At 34.0% G+C, this 16,472-nt stretch overlaps 2 protein-coding genes across 2 annotated transcripts; one reads left to right on the top strand and one right to left on the bottom strand.

Annotated features, from left to right (window-relative positions):
* The first annotated feature begins 8,446 nt into the window (after nucleotides 1-8,446).
* YSL7 (YELLOW STRIPE like 7) lies at nucleotides 8,447-13,366 on the top strand. The gene is made up of 6 exons (XM_011099686.3): nucleotides 8,447-9,038; nucleotides 10,813-10,976; nucleotides 11,298-11,395; nucleotides 11,481-11,615; nucleotides 11,804-11,993; nucleotides 12,085-13,366. The coding sequence occupies exons 1-6, from the start codon at nucleotides 8,642-8,644 to the stop codon at nucleotides 13,180-13,182; spliced, it is 2,082 nt and encodes a 693-aa protein (XP_011097988.1). The 5' UTR covers nucleotides 8,447-8,641; the 3' UTR covers nucleotides 13,183-13,366.
* A 140-nt stretch (nucleotides 13,367-13,506) lies between these two features.
* FTSH6 (FTSH protease 6) lies at nucleotides 13,507-16,472 on the bottom strand. The gene is made up of 5 exons (XM_020698760.2): nucleotides 15,701-16,472; nucleotides 15,039-15,579; nucleotides 14,586-14,899; nucleotides 14,022-14,262; nucleotides 13,507-13,929 (listed from the first exon to the last, which is right to left on the bottom strand). The coding sequence occupies exons 1-5, from the start codon at nucleotides 16,306-16,308 to the stop codon at nucleotides 13,588-13,590; spliced, it is 2,046 nt and encodes a 681-aa protein (XP_020554419.1). The 5' UTR covers nucleotides 16,309-16,472; the 3' UTR covers nucleotides 13,507-13,587.

Below are 16,472 nucleotides of genomic sequence, written 5' to 3' on the forward strand. Positions count from 1 at the left end.
TATATTTTAATATATATTTGTATTGTGTTATACTTTTTTTGAATTGACAAGTAATCCAATGATGATTTTTTTTATCTATTTATGAGTTTTATATTTATATCAAGAGACATACTTGCATTATGCAATCTATTTTATTACTTATAAATTTATATCAAAATTTAGTGACTTTTATGAATTAATCCGAAAACAATTATAACAATAATAATAGTTATGATGATGATGATGATGATGATGATGATGATGATGGTTGAATAATTTTAACTGTTTTTATTATATATATAAAGAGATCAAAAAATTTAATCAACAAATTAATATATCTTAAAATATGAGTACTCGATTCATACCAAATTTATATATATATGTATATATATAAGACTGTGTACATTAGATCATATCAGATGGTATGATTTAATATCACTTAGCCTGATTCAACGGTATATCGTCTTGAATGATTACTCTTATATTTCGAGTATGATATCTCGACATCCGTATATCCAATAAGTCTAAAATTTTATCAAATGTATTTTTCTATAAGTTTGATCATATCTAACGATTTTATCTTAATTTTGATGGCCCGATTAACCCATGTTGTTCAACTTTGTAACAATGATAGTTACATCAATGTAATACTAACATTTATAAATATATAAATTTATTGCAGATTGTGAATATATATTAATCTTAACTATAAAATATTTTTATGTATTTTAATTGCATTATTCCAGATAATGGATACTTTTTTACAATTTTAAGTTGTTCGGTTTGAATTTTTTTTTTTTTGTATATTTTACTAATTATATTACTACTAAACTAATTAGTAGTTTATATTTATAACAAATAAACTAAAACTCATACTATATTTTGGTATATTTATAACATAGTATATATTGTGCAATCTATTTTATTACTTATAAATTTATGTAAAAATTTGATGATTCCCATGATTTAATCTAATAATAATAAAAAAAAAAATCAACTCGAGCTCAAGCTCGTCTCATTTGAAGCTAAATTTAGCTCGAGCTCTACTCGTTTACACCCCTAGGCCAAAATGGATTTTGACAATTATTATATGTTTAGTGTGTAAGACGTTCTATTTTTACATAGAAATAGATTCGTTCCAGAAGAACTCCAGCAGATGTTGATTGTAAATGAGAAGATTGGTTCCGTAGAAAGACGAAAATGGCTTCAGATTCACATACATGAGAATTATACAAGAATAAGAATAATCTTTGATTTCTTTTTGAAAAATAGGAACTGGCTTTCTTTGGAGTAATAAGACTATTCCACTTACAATACTCGTTGAGAAAGAATCGTAATAAATGCAAAGAAGAGGCATCTTTTACCCAATAGTGAAGAGTTTGTATTTTTAGAATATTAACACGTATCTATTCTAACCATCATGGAGATGATGGGATACTTCGTGAAATTTCATTAAATTTGATGTCAAATTAATGTAAATATATGTGTATGTGTATGTGTGCATAAATATGTAGGCAGTATAATTTTTAATCCAATAAAAATGACACGTGTCCTAAGGTGGCCTAAGAAGGCTCACGACGGGTCTAACTGATGTGCATAACATCAAGACTGTGTCGTATCAAGTGCGACCCCCAATACTCGAGTTCCTATAGATGTTTTGCTTTGTCCACTTATGCTCGCTACTATAGCCGGGTGGGAGTGCCAACTGTCAGATCACCATTTGCTGAGAAGGATGTACATGCTCCTCGTTGATGTGTCACAGAAAGATCAATGACTAATTGTATACCATTTGGATCACGCAAGTCATAACTATGATTGTCCGTAACAGCTTGTGGAGTAGGTATGACTTCCTCCAATTGAAATACGAATTCGGTTCATCGAGAATCATCAATGATTCTTCGCGCTTTGGTTTTGCATACCAACTTATAAATATTTTTTTGTATTAATGGTTTTTCATTACAAATACAACTGCATCTTCTATTTTATTTCACAAATAGTATGGTCCATGGCAGTTAGCTTTTAATAAAATCTAATTAAATTGTATAGAAAATTCCACCAAGGAGTGACGGTACTAAAATGGGACTGAAAGTGAAGATGAGGGGCTAATGAAAAGAGTTGATCATATTTATTTTATATCTATTACATAAACTTATTACTTTAATCTTAATTCATATTTTTAAGTTGTTTATTCTTTTTTCTATTTTTGATTAAAAATATACTTCTTCTAGTTAAGAAAAATAATTTGCTGTTGATTTCATATGTAAAAATAATTCTATCTTCAGGTGGTTGGTGGTCCCTTAATATATATATATATATATATATATATATTATAGTTATATTACAATGTCTTCTAAAAGAGTTGTGAACTTCTTTGAGTTGGCATGAATGTTTCATGTAAACACTTGCATAATATTTGAACTTGTTGAAAATGGATGAGTCATGAGTGGTCGTAGGACGTAATTTTTTAGTTCTTGATTAGGCTAATATATGTTTTTGTCTTACCAATTTTTGGGTTCTCGAGGGTCCTTCCACGGCACATCAACATAGTGCATAATCATGTGATAGTAATCATATGTTTATGTCTTCAGAATCAATTTCTATTTTGAGTTGTCTCCAGGTCAATTTTCTTTTTGGGTTTAATTGTTGCATGTCCTTGTTTGAATTTAAATTATATATGCTTTTTAAATTTAGATAATAGTGCCATCTAAATCATGTCCTCATCACATAATTCAAGAAAAGTTGATTGTGCATATATCTATATATATATATGTATATGTGAACTTTCTTAATGAGATTTACAAACTCATTTACAGATGAGTGATTGTATATATATATATATATATATATATGATACTTGATTTTACATATAGGGCCTGAATTAATTTGTGGTGTATATTTACATTAGATACCGCTCGCCCGTGAACCAAATACCACAGAGCATCGACATTCAGTACCGCCTCACTTCTAGAACCTCTCGTCTCAACAGACGTATGTTGGGCATAATATTCGACAAGACAGGGATCCGGATGTTGCGCCCCGACCAACTACCAACTGGTAATGCCCCAGCTTAGGAGTCCAACAACAGGAAGAAGAAGCTACTCTTAGCCAACCGCCAAATAGGATTTCAATTTTAATGTTTTTATTTTGAAATTCGAATTGTGAACTACACACTGGATTTATAATATTTTGGCTTGAATTTATTTTGTATGAAAAATATTGTCTTCAATCATAAATTTGATACAATATAATTTCGCCCAACAAAAAATAAAAAAAGAAAAATATTTTTTTTTAAATTAACTAAAAGTAGGAATTGAATGTGGAATGACATTCCATCCCAAATAAAAAAAGAAAACACGTCCAAACGATCATCCCAAACGCCGTCCCAAAAATCATTTAAAAAATAATAGTTTCAATTTAAAAGTTACGTCCCAAATTATCCATAAGTCTGTCGCAAACTTATATTTTAATTATTCATCGAAAATGAAATTTGGGACGACGTTTCATCCCAAATAAAAAAAAAAACATGTCCCAAAGGTGGTCCCAAAACCCATCCCAAACCGTCCCTAAGGATATCCAAAATTATATTTTAATTATTTATCCTTCGAACGTGCTTTCAGACGGCTTCAATAGCGCGTCCCAAATTCCGTCTTAAATTTTGGGACGGCTTAAGCAAACTGTCCAAAATATTTTCCAACGGGGTGTTTTAGAATGGGCATCATTTCGTCCAAAAGCGTCCCAAAAATGAAATGGGACGTCAATCCGTCCCAAATCCATCCCAAAAATCTTCCCAATAACCCCCCCCCCCCTTTTTGTAGTGTCATATAGTACTTATTCATAGACAAGTCTTCGTGTATAAGAAAAGAAATATGAAGTGTCAATATAACATTATTATCATTCTTGAGGACTAGATTAGTACAGTTGGTTAATGTGTCGTACTTGTTGCTTTTATGTGTTGAGAAAAATATATTGAAACTTTTTTAAATAGACTAGGATAAGAAGTCAAATTTTGATAAGCACAAATGGATTGATAGTAAATGCGATGTGAGGTTGTGTACATGATACGGAGGGGTTACATAAGGAGATCATGCAATAAGTCAACAATAAACTATATGTGACGTATCTTGATACTTTAAAAATATATCCGAAATTAAGACCCTATTGAGAGAATGTACCTATTACTAGTGATAGATGATGAAAAAAGATGTAGTAAAATTTGTGACTAAATACTTCACTTGTGCCTCTCTACCTCCCCCCCCCCCCCACCCCTACTCACCTCAACATCTATAAAGAAGTCCTTTCCCCTTGATATAATAATAATTAATAAGAATAGGGTCAACTAGTAAACACAAATTGGATTAGGTAGAGGTACGAAAGCCTGAGTTATTTTAGGACTTTTGGGGTTATTCAATACTAAATTATTATAGATCACTAATGGGGCGATCGATCAATATGTGATATACTAAAATTCAAGTATTGGCTCTAGAAATTGTCCTTGATTATGTAGGTATATTCCCGTTTGGTATTGTGATAATATTAAAACTTTGGGATGACTACGGGTTATCATTCTAATAAGAAGTATTTAGAGACATAGTGTGTCTTCGTATGTGGAAATTGGCATATGTGACAGGTGTGGTAATGATTTCTATGACAATATAGACGTTGAAAACCAAAATATCAAGCGCCAATATATGAGTTTCAACCTTTATCTGTACCTGAATGAAAATGAGGAAAAGATCACTACGGCTTTGTTCTTGGGCAGCCACATATATTTAGGAAATACAAAGCTATTCGGGTAATTGTGGATAGACTGGCGAAATCAGTTCATTTCTTACATATACAACAAGGTGATGATAAATAGTTGAGTTATACTTTTCAGAAGTTGTAAGACTGCATAGTGTGCCTATATCTATAGTATCTGACACAAATCGTATACTTGGGGAGGTAGTATAAAATAGTCCAAGGTTGCACCAAGATGTGAATGGCCAATGTACCCTCGAAATTTGACTGAGTAATAATAATAATAATAATAATAATAATAATAATAATAATAATATTTTGTTGTCTATTAAATTTTGTAAACAATGAATCAAAGGTAATTTTTCATATCAAAAGTATGTGAATAAATCAAAGTAAACATTTGGTAGAATTTCTCCTATTTCGATAACTCATATGAGTAAATACCTGACAAATTACACAGAATTTTCTTATGATCCATTTAGTAAAAGATAATTCTATAATTTATTTAATACAATCCTCAAGATAAATGAGACCGTAATAATTTGTTATAATGCATTGATACATTATAAATTCTAAAATATTTAAAAAAGCTTATAAAGGCATCCAAATGCCTTATAATGCTAGTGTGCATTAATAATACAAACATTAGTAGAGGAAGACGAGACATATTTGTAGTAAAAGAAAGAAATAAAAGTATTCTTTGTAGCAACTACTTTCCCTTCTCATTTTGTGGAATAAATAAAAGCGGTAATTCCTAAGATGCGCTTATTTGGAGGGTTGACTTTTTACTTTCCTATCAGTGGGGGATTCCGAATTTGATTATTAATTGAATAATCAACGCTTTCACACACACACACACTCAATAATTGATTGAAAACTGGTGATGAAATGAAGTAAACGCTAGTCATCATCTGCCTGTCATCCACTATTCTAATCATTTGACTTTTCTATTACATGTAGAGAGAGAGAAAGCGAAGAGGTACGAAAATGAGAATTTTCACACTCTTTTGTTTAGTTGTGTTATCAATGAGATTTTTTCCACTTTTTTATTATTTGCGTAGTTGTGATTTTGTTTGGTCAAACTATTTTCATTCAGAATGCATTTCTATTTTAATGAAAACACAACCAAACGGGTTAAGGTTTCGTTTATGTGTCCATTTCTTGTTATTTAATATAATTATAAATATTTTTTATTATTTTAAAAATTATTAATAAAAATTAAAATTAATGGTCATTTAATAAAATTTCTACATAATAATTTATCGTAGCATATATTTATTTGACAATTGCGTATTTATAACTTTTTAAATGTTAATGTTTTTATAGTTATGATATATTCAAATAGAGGTCGTTGTAAGTTTTTTTTTCAATGATTATTTTTGAATTAAATTTTATCGAAATCGTATTTTAATAAAAGTTATAATTTGTAACTTTTAACATCGTTGGCAATTATTTTGCATTAGATATTTTTTTCACTATATTCATTAACCTTAAGAATGAGGTTAATTTTAGAATTTACTGCAATTTGCATTTTCATACTTACTAATAATTTTGTGATTTGAAAAGTTATTACTAATAATCTGATTATTACATATGATAAGTTATAAAATCTCTCATAATTAATGATAAATATGAGAGATTATTTTATCATATGAAAAGTTATAAAATCTCTCATAATCTGATTATTTTATCATTAATTATGCAAATGTCGAATCAAATTGGGATTTGAAAAGTAAATTTTGAATAACCCTTAATTGTTGCTAATAAAAAAAAATGTTTATTGCCAAATAAATAAAGGCATATAATTAGCTAAATAATAATACTCCCACTTTCCTAATATTAAATATCTAATTTGATGGAATATAGAATTTATGAAAATTTAAAACTCAAATATTCTAAATATCTATAAAATTACCCTAAAAATTACTTAAATATATTTTGTATTCCTAAACTAAGCTTAAAGTGCCTTTACACCCTTAATTCAACCCACATTAAATGCCGGGCCGCTCGTTGACGATAAAAGTACATCAAACCCATATGAAAACACTTTTGGCATAATTTAAATTCGAGACGCTAAATGTAAATGCGATCAAGTGTATAATTCAGGGGTACAAAATGCATTTAAACCCCTAAAAAATAATGATTCATGTCATTATAGGAAAAAAATAGAAACAATAAATTTGGAATGTCATCATTTCTAAAAAATTTCCAAAGTCAATCACAAAATTAATAATTATGATTTAAATATAGAATTTAATTTTTTTCCATAGTAGGGATTAAATGGTCACAACTATAATTATTTAATTCTCACAGAATCAACAGTAATTTACAATAGCTTATACCATATTTATTTATTTATTTATTGAAACTTATACCGAATTTAATGGTAATTGACAAAAAATTATGAGATGTTTAAATATTTATTATGTTTCTTAAAATAATAAATATTGAAACGTGAATGTCAATTGTCAACTCATATATACATATCAAGTCAACGGTAATGTGAACGAAAATGCGCATGACATATAAATGATCGGCGACTGCGGACACAAGAAATTAGAAGTTAGAACTACTAAAAAGATGGCTTGATCAGATGTTTGTATAATTACAAATATTTTTTATTATTTGAAAAATTATTAATATTTTTTAATTTTAATAGCTATCTAAAATTAGTTTAATCCGTTATATTTTTATTGATTTTTTTATGGTGAACTGACCAAAATGTCATTGTGGATTAAAAGTTATAATTTATTTATTTATTTATTTTTTATGGACTAAGTGAATACATTTTTTTTTATAATTTTTTATTTATCCTGTTCAATTTTTTTATAAATTTTTGTTTTTTTTAAAAAAATAAAAAAATACAGTAAGGACAAAGTTAGTAATTTCATACCTCAATTCAAGAATTACATAATTTCATTAAATATTAGGAAGTATTTATTATTTTTCAAACAATAAGGAGTATTCATAGTTATGCTAAAACTGAGAAAATGTGACTGTAATTTATCGTTGATGCATTGAAATATATATATATATATATATATTATATTTTCATGAGCTTTTCAAATATAGAAATTTATTTCATCGAAAACTCAATAATTTTCTTCTTTTATTTTCTATTAATCCTTATGGCACGTTGTCTTTACGTGTATATAATAAATAATTATCTATATTTTAAAATATATTATAAATAATAATAAAATATAAAAATTCATACTTCATATTTTAAAAAAATAAAATAAAATAAAACTAATTTTTGATAATTTAAAAAATTAGTATTGCAGTATAAGTACCAGCTATTTGTGAGTAAAAATAAAATTTTCTTTTTTTATATAATATGGATACAACGTTATATCATTCTTATTTATAATTGATTTTTATGCTGTTAGTAAATTAATAAAATAAAATGTCGATATCAGCCAATATTCTTATATGCCCACATCAAATCAACGAGGTGTGAATTAAAATCTACGTCAAATATAAATAATATATATATATATAATATGGTGAACTATTATTATATTTTTCTTGTGTGGACGTTATGTTGTAGACAAAATTATAGCCTGTGATACTTCTTTTAATTTAGGAATTATATCTCAATTTTATTTAATTGAATATATGTATATTACATATTATTATTTTATTTAAAAATAATATACAATATTATATGAGTTTGAAATGAAGTATTGAGGTGGTGGTGGATTTATACGAAGGATTGCTATCCAAAGGCCTAATATAGCAATAGAAACATTTGCAAACACGCAACTCCGTGTACTGCGCTACGGCCAATTGATCGCATCGAAAAACACACACTACACACACTGCACGCCACCCCAAAACAAATTCCCCGCCTATAAAAGCCCAACCATCAACCTCCCGAGAAGACAAGCCTAAAGAGAGGGAGAAACAGAAGACTACGAAAACCATGGAACGCTCCTCCAGCATCACCAAGAAAAACGATGGCGACGACGCCGATAAGAATTTGAGCGAGCAGTTGGTGGGCAGCGAGGAGAAAGAAGAGTCCGTGGAGAAGATATTCGAGAGCCGGGAGGTGCCGCCATGGCAGAAGCAGTTGACGTTCAGGGCGTTTATTGTGAGCTTTGTTTTGGCTGTTCTCTTCACCTTCATCGTGATGAAGCTGAATCTGACGACAGGGATTATCCCTTCGCTCAATGTTTCCGCGGGGCTTCTGGGGTTCTTCTTCGTCAAGACGTGGACGAAGTTTCTTGAGAAATCTGGGCTTTTGAAGCAGCCTTTTACCAGGCAGGAGAATACTGTTATTCAGACCTGCGTTGTCGCCGCCTCCGGCATAGCCTTCAGCGGTCAGTTCATTTATATTTCTGTATACGCATTTATGTATATGTATGTAATTTTGTTTTCAAAATCTGTTGGATTAGGGCCATTGTTGTGTGAGTTGGTAACCCTTCGTTTCTTTTCTAAAAATTTCTGTTCAAATCAGATTTCGACGTTTCAATCTAACAGCATGTCGAGTCGTATAATAATTTTTTCCTCTCGATTATACACAATCATACGGTAGCAGTGAATTTTTATTTCTGAACAAATCAATCTTAAAATTATGGAGGTATTCAGGCAATTTCATGGGATAATTGGGTGGTCAAGGATGATGAATTCTTCATCAAGATTGTGTTTTGGATGTAAAAATCTCATCTTTTTTTAATAAGACATTCAAGATCCAAGACAAGCGTGCTAGCATTCCGTTGGATGGGCCAAGGCATTATTGGAACACAAAATTTTTCTATTGTCCCACTCGTAGGTTGTGATCATAGTGGTCCCTAGATTGGGCTATCAAAATTGAATGCATGTTTTGATAATTCCAACTAGAACTGGAAAAAAATCTTTTTGAAAAGGGAAAAGAAAAAAGAACAAATTTCTAGAGTCTTTATTGCGTTCATAATCTCTAGGGATTTTTCCTTAAAAGTGTCAAAGGTTGTCTTTTCCTTTGTCACCATTGTAGAATTCACATGACTTCTTTGATTTACTGACATTTGACTTATGAGATTAAAAGCAATTAAATTCTATTGTAAGCATGATTTCACTTGGTATCCTAACTTACCATATATGAAGTCGGAATGAGGTGTATTGCATAAATGATATCATGTATTTTCTTTGACTAAGTTGTCATGTGAATGTGGGTGAGATCCTTATCTCGGCGCTATTCATGGAAAATTGGCCGAATTCTGAGGATTTGATGGATTCCCACGGGATTCTGCATTTATTTCATGGGCAATTTTCTTGCCTGCATTTGATTAATTGATTTTTGGGAGATTTCTTGCCCATTGGGCCCCTCTCAAATTCATCACCCTGCAGCTGTAATAAATATTTATTTAATATCAATTGTTAAATTGTACTTACATTACTAGGTAAGTGAAACTGTCACTTGCCAACTATTTGTTTGACCCAGTCAAATCCTCTCCTAGATAAAGTTTGATCTTATTTGTTGTGTACAAGAATATCTTGAAAATCCCTCCCCTCCAAGAATACATAAATACATAAAATAAATCTTGATCTCTGCCAGCCTTGAAGTCAAACCCATAATCATGTAATGAGCATAAGAGACATAGCTCATGATGGTGGCATGATTCTTTGATAACTTAACTGCAGGCTTAGCCTGCACTGACTTCTCAATCTCTTTTGTCTCTATTTTTTTCTTCCACCTTTTTATAAAATCTATTTTCTCTCATTTTTCTTGTGTTTCTAAATTATCTTTAAATTGTCTTTATAAGTTAGATATATTTTATTAACATTTGTCCACTCAGGTCGAGTGTGCTCCAGTATTAACACGTAAAAAGAAGGAAACTTTGTTCAGTTTAGCTTCATTGTTTCAGTAGAATTTTATCATGGATGGAACGGAGTATCACATAAATTAATGAAGAAAAGGATGTATCAGATAAAACTAAGGTTATGTTTGAGATGTTCTTTTATGTGTTCACAAAGTTTATATTCGCCATCTTTAGTTAACAGTTGACAGCTGTTGGAGCAAGCATACAAAATACTGAATTCTATATTGCCAAATATGTTACTTGAAATTTTGAATTCTCGGCTTGCTAAACTCTTTAACTTAAATTGAATCATCAGGAGGTTTTGGAAGTTACCTTTTTGGCATGAGTGAAGTTGTTGCAAAGCAATCTACAGAAGCTAATGATGCCCTAGATATTAAGAATCCGTCACTTGCATGGATGATTGGATTCCTCTTTGTCGTTAGCTTTTTGGGACTCTTCTCTGTCTTGCCCCTCCGGAAGGTACCTTCTCATGTTCAAGAATGCTTCATTCTATAATATGACAGCTAAGATGCCTAAGAACTGATAAAACTTACACTTATCAGTGTCAATCAATGCATACATGACCATGGACATGAAAATTTTCATTCTGCAACTGTTGATAGATGAAATGATCATATAATACAAAAATGTAGTCAGAGGGTTCATGCATATCAAGCTTCCACTGCTGTTCAAGTTAGTAACAAAATTTTGGTATCAAGATAAATAGCTAGAATTTCTTAAAATTTGCTGCATTTCTATGACCTTGTTGATTTATATATATATTTTTTAAAATGGTTTCAGATAATGATCATAGATTTCAAACTGATTTATCCAAGTGGGACGGCTACCGCTCATCTGATCAATAGCTTTCACACTCCTCAGGGAGCCAAGCTAGCTAAGTGAGTCACTGCAATCTCTTATTTTGATGCCAATCAGCCAAACTATTTTAATATCGATCTCATATAATTTCACTGCTACATCCAGGAAACAAGTGAGGGCCTTGGGGAAATTCTTCTCTTTCAGCTTCCTGTGGGGATTCTTTCAATGGTTTTTCACTGCAGGAGACGACTGTGGATTTGTGAATTTTCCTACCTTTGGTCTGAAAGCCTATGAGAACAAGTGTGTGACTTAATAAATTCTCACATAACTGAATATGGAATGTTTGATTTTCTTCGTGCTTTGATGTTGCATCACAACATATGTGCATTGGCACGTGAAATAAATTCATCACATGTTTATTAAATTAATGCTAAGTCAACCATTTTGTTTTTCTTACTTGCTTTGCTCTCTGTATTTGTTGAATCTAGGTTTTACTTTGATTTCTCAGCAACATATGTTGGTGTTGGCATGATATGCCCCTACATTATCAACATATCGTTGCTTGTTGGAGCTATCCTATCCTGGGGTATAATGTGGCCGCTCATAGAGCAAAGGAAGGGCGACTGGTACTCTGCTGAATATCCTTCTAGCAGTCTCCATGGTTTGCAAGGTTACAAGGTAACATTTATTTATTGATTTTTACATATTGTATCTAAGTTCACTGAAACCTCTGCTGATTTTGAATCTTTGGTTGTCCTTTCTCCTTCAGGTCTTCATAGCTATAGCCATGATCCTTGGTGATGGCATCTACAACTTCTTTAAGGTTCTTGGCCGCACTTTATTTGGGATGTACCACCAACTCCGTAACAGAAATGTCCTTCCAGTTGGCAGCCAGTCCTCTCCTTCACCTCCTGCTTTATCTTATGATGATCAACGTAGAACCCAACTGTTTCTCAAAGATCGAATCCCCATGTGGCTTGCTATTGTCGGCTACGTCACCATAGCAATTGTCTCTGCGGCAACGCTTCCACATATCTTTGCCCCGCTTAAATGGTATTACATTGTCATCATATACATATTTGCCCCAACTCTAGCCTTCTGCAATGCATATGGATGCGGGCTTACTGACTGGTCATTGGCATCTACATACGGGAAGTTAGCAATATTTGTCATTGGTGCATGGGCCGGAGCCGGCCATGGTGGTGTTCTTGCCGGGTTGGCTGCCTGTGGAGTCATGATGAATATTGTGTCGACTGCATCTGATCTCACACAGGACTTCAAGACTGGGTACATGACCCTTGCATCTCCACGATCCATGTTCGTGAGCCAGGTTATCGGAACGGCAATGGGTTGTGTTATTTCGCCTTGTGTGTTTTGGCTCTTCTATAAGGCCTTCAGCGATCTCGGCGTACCTGGTTCACAATATTCTGCACCCTACGCTCTTGTGTACCGCAACATGGCAATCTTGGGGGTTGAAGGATTTTCGGCTTTGCCAAAGCATTGTCTTACATTGTGTTACATCTTTTTTGTTGCAGCTGCTGTTATCAATGGCATCAGAGATGCTGTTGGACCAAAATGGGCGAAATTCATTCCTCTTCCCATGGCAATGGCAATTCCATTTTATCTTGGAGGGTACTTTACTATCGATATGTGTGTTGGGAGCTTAATACTTTTTATTTGGGAGAAGATTGACAAGGTTAAGGCTGATGCATTTGGACCTGCTGTAGCTTCTGGATTGATATGTGGAGACGGCATATGGACATTGCCTAGTTCAGTTTTAGCTTTGGCAGGTGTAAAGCCACCGATTTGCATGAAGTTTCTGTCGAGAAAAGCAAATGCAAGGGTCGATACTTTCTTAGGTTCTTAGTAGATAGCTAATCCCTCTCTGCTTTAGGTTTCATCAAGTTCCTGTATTTCTTTTTCTCCTTAATAGTTGTTTGCTCGTTTTTAAAACCTGGATCTGTCATGTTTCATGGTTGGCGTTTGTGTAAATATACTTCGATTTCAAATTGTTATGATAGATGGATGACAAAGCTTATCAAGTGATCAAACCTGGGCTAATGCTAATTTTGCAATTTTCATATTGTCAATGGTTCTCATGCTTTCTCGTCACTTGGCATTTTGATGAGAAGACATCTGGTGCAAATCAAGATAGCTAGCAACTTCTGATATCGAAAAGGGGATGAAACAGTTTCAGGCAAGCTGTGATTGTTTTTCTGCTAAATCTGTTCTCTTACTTGTATTATGGTACAGTCAAGTAGTGTTTCGCTTCCTAGGCCTCAATCAACTCCCTGATAGGTTTCCTGTCTACATTTTCTGAAGGGATATCAGTAAACTCAGAGAGCAGTGCCCTAAACTCCTCCCCAGTGAGAGTTTCCCTCTCCACTAGCACGTCAACTAACTTATCCATAGCCTCTCTGTTGTTCCTTATGTGATTCTTCGCAATCTCATATGCACTCTCGATTATATGCCTAACAGAGTTATCAATGTCTTCTGCAAGTTTCTCCGACATTTGATTCCTTGCTAACATCCTCAACACCACATCGCTGCTCTGCACTGCCTGATCAATCAACGCCCATGGTCCAATCTCCGACATTCCATAGGTTATAACCATCTGAGGTCCAAGAAAAATCAGTTGAGCAAGAAAACTTATGTTTCTTACAAGAATGTTAGCTTTGTACGATGAAAGTTCTGAGAAATCTGTACCTGCCTAGCTATCTGAGTTATTTGTTGCAAGTCTCCTGCTGCACCGGTAGTGATTTCCGATTCCCCAAAGATAACTTCTTCTGCTGCTCGACCACCAAGACCTCCCACGATTCTAGCAAATAGCTGCTTCCTAGAGATTAGTGTTGGATCTTCTCCAGGTATGAACCATGTCAAACCACGAGCCTGTCCTCGTGGGATCAATGTCACCTTCTGTACAGGATCATGTCCAGGAGTTAAGGTCCTGTCAGCAGAGAATCAAAAGGATTAGCTCGAAGGGTTCTTCTTGATAATTGGTGTTACTCCCTCTGATGTTTTAGAAAGAAACTCATCAATTCTGGAAGATTACGCCAACCACGCATGCAGTACAGTTTGAAGGATTCTTTTATAATATGTCTCAAACTTGGGAGGATCAGGCTAATCATCCCTCGATCTTAAGACAGACTCAATAACATGATTCAGCATAATGAGTTGAGCTTCTTGGTTTTCAGTTTTGTGCATTGAACAAACAAGAATCAAAGAACCTTAAAGCTAAAATTGTGACAGAATCGGGACTGGCCCACTTACGCGCAAACTGCATGTCCAATTTCATGATAAGCGACTAAGATCTTGCTTTTCCCATCTGTCATCTTGGTTCCCTCCATTCCTGCTACAATACGATCGATCGAGTCATCAATCTCTTTTAAAGTAATTCTGTCTTTACCTCTCCTACCAGCAAGAATTGCAGCCTCATTCATCAGGTTTGCTAGATCTGCCCCACTAAATCCAGGAGTTCTCATTGCGATAACACTCAGATCAACATCGCTGTCCAGCTTCTTGTTTTTACTGTGAACCTTGAGTATCTCTTCCCTCCCTTTAACATCTGGTAGCCCGACAGTAACCTGGTTTAAACAAAGATTACATCATTCTTATGAACTAATGTATAAGGTCTTTGCTGTTCTCAAGCTGTTTATCAAGATCAGATAGTGGTCTATTAAACAATAAAGTGAACATAAATCCTGTCTAGCATGAGAAATTTACCTGTCTATCAAACCTTCCAGGCCTGAGCAAAGCAGCATCAAGAATTTCAGGCCTGTTAGTAGCTGCTATGACAATCACTCCACTGCTCCCAGTGAAACCATCCATTTCTGTGAGCAACTGATTAAGCGTCTGCTCCCTTTCATCATTTCCTCCACCAATTCCAGTTCCCCTCTGCCTTCCAACGGCATCTATCTCATCGATGAAGACCAGGCAAGGAGAATTTGCCTTAGCCTTGTTGAACAAATCCCTCACCCTGGAAGCTCCAACCCCAACAAACATTTCAATGAATTCTGATCCCGATAGCGAAAAGAAGGGCACTCCAGCTTCACCAGCTATGGCCTTAGCCAGCAACGTCTTCCCGGTTCCTGGAGGTCCAACCAGGAGCACTCCCTTCGGTATTCTTGCACCTACTGCAGCAAACTTTTCAGGGGTCTTGAGAAACTCAACAATCTCCTGAAAATCTTGCTTTGCTTCATCAACTCCAGCTACGTCATCGAACGTCACTCCTGTATTGGGTTCCATCTGGAACTTAGCTTTGCTCCTGCACATACACAAGAATCAGCCATCAGTCATGATCTGAAAATGCATATTTTCTAATAATGAACAGATTTTTCACCATATTTCAATACTATTAGTCGGACTTCATGGATTTGAACACACACCTTCCCAACCCAAACGGCAAGTTAGGACCTCCAGGGACATTGGGAGACCTAGTTCTCAAAAATAGAGCTCCCAACAGTATCAATGGAAAAGCCAAGTTCCCCAGTATGTCAAGAGTGGCTGCAGCAACGTTCACTCCCATCGGGTGCGCCGCAAAATCTACGTTCTTCTCCTTGAGTTTCCTCAAGAGTTCTTGTGGCAATCCAGGCAGCTGAATTCTGACTCTCTGGATTTTGTTCAGCGCTGGATTGAATATCTCAGCGATTGCAACAGTCCCGTTCTCGAACAAATCCACCTTCCTGACAGAATCTTGATCCAAGTACTCCAAGAACCTCGAGTACGACATTCTGCTTGATGTAGCCTCCAATGGGCTCTCAGGTTCTGCTGCTGCTGATTTTCCAGGCTGCGTTAGAACCCCTCCCAGAAGAGTAATCCCAGTAGTATTAATCATCAGTTGTCTTCTCCCGGGCTTGGTTTCTTGCTGTGATTTCTGCCACGGGTTCATCTCTCTTGCAGCAGCAGTCATCCTGGGAAGATGATCATCTTTAGGGAAGTCCTGGAATTTGCAAACGGGCAGGTAAGATGCAGACAACGAAACAGCAGGAGACATTTCCTTTGCTCAAAAACCCTCTTAGAGACCAATCCGAGCAGCAAATTAATCCAAAACTGATTGTTGCTATATATATATATGTCAAAGAATTCACAGGTTTTATGAGAGCTGGTGATTTTGGAGGGAATGCGATGAGCGAAGCAAAGTTTAAATAGGATGAAAGA

The sequence above is a fragment of the Sesamum indicum genome, linkage group LG13, assembly GCF_026168435.1.
Source record: "Sesamum indicum cultivar Baizhima isolate 11 linkage group LG13, ASM2616843v1, whole genome shotgun sequence".
Taxonomy (NCBI): Eukaryota; Viridiplantae; Streptophyta; class Magnoliopsida; order Lamiales; family Pedaliaceae; genus Sesamum; species Sesamum indicum.

Bases quoted from the DNA above. Each gene is read 5' to 3' on its own strand.
- FTSH6 (XM_020698760.2), bottom strand. From the start codon at position 16,308: ATGTCTCCTGCTGTTTCGTTGTCTGCATCTTACCTGCCCGTTTGCAAA. The intron at 14,900-15,038 runs GTAAATTTCTCA...TGTTTAAACCAG, and splicing joins CTGGAAGGTTTGATAGACAG to GTTACTGTCGGGCTACCAGA. The intron at 13,930-14,021 runs GTACAGATTTCT...CTTGGACCTCAG, and splicing joins TAACTCAGATAGCTAGGCAG to ATGGTTATAACCTATGGAAT.
- YSL7 (XM_011099686.3), top strand. From the start codon at position 8,642: ATGGAACGCTCCTCCAGCATCACCAAGAAAAACGATGGCGACGACGCC. The intron at 10,977-11,297 runs GTACCTTCTCAT...AAATGGTTTCAG, and splicing joins CTGTCTTGCCCCTCCGGAAG to ATAATGATCATAGATTTCAA. The intron at 11,616-11,803 runs GTGTGTGACTTA...TGTTGAATCTAG, and splicing joins CTGAAAGCCTATGAGAACAA to GTTTTACTTTGATTTCTCAG.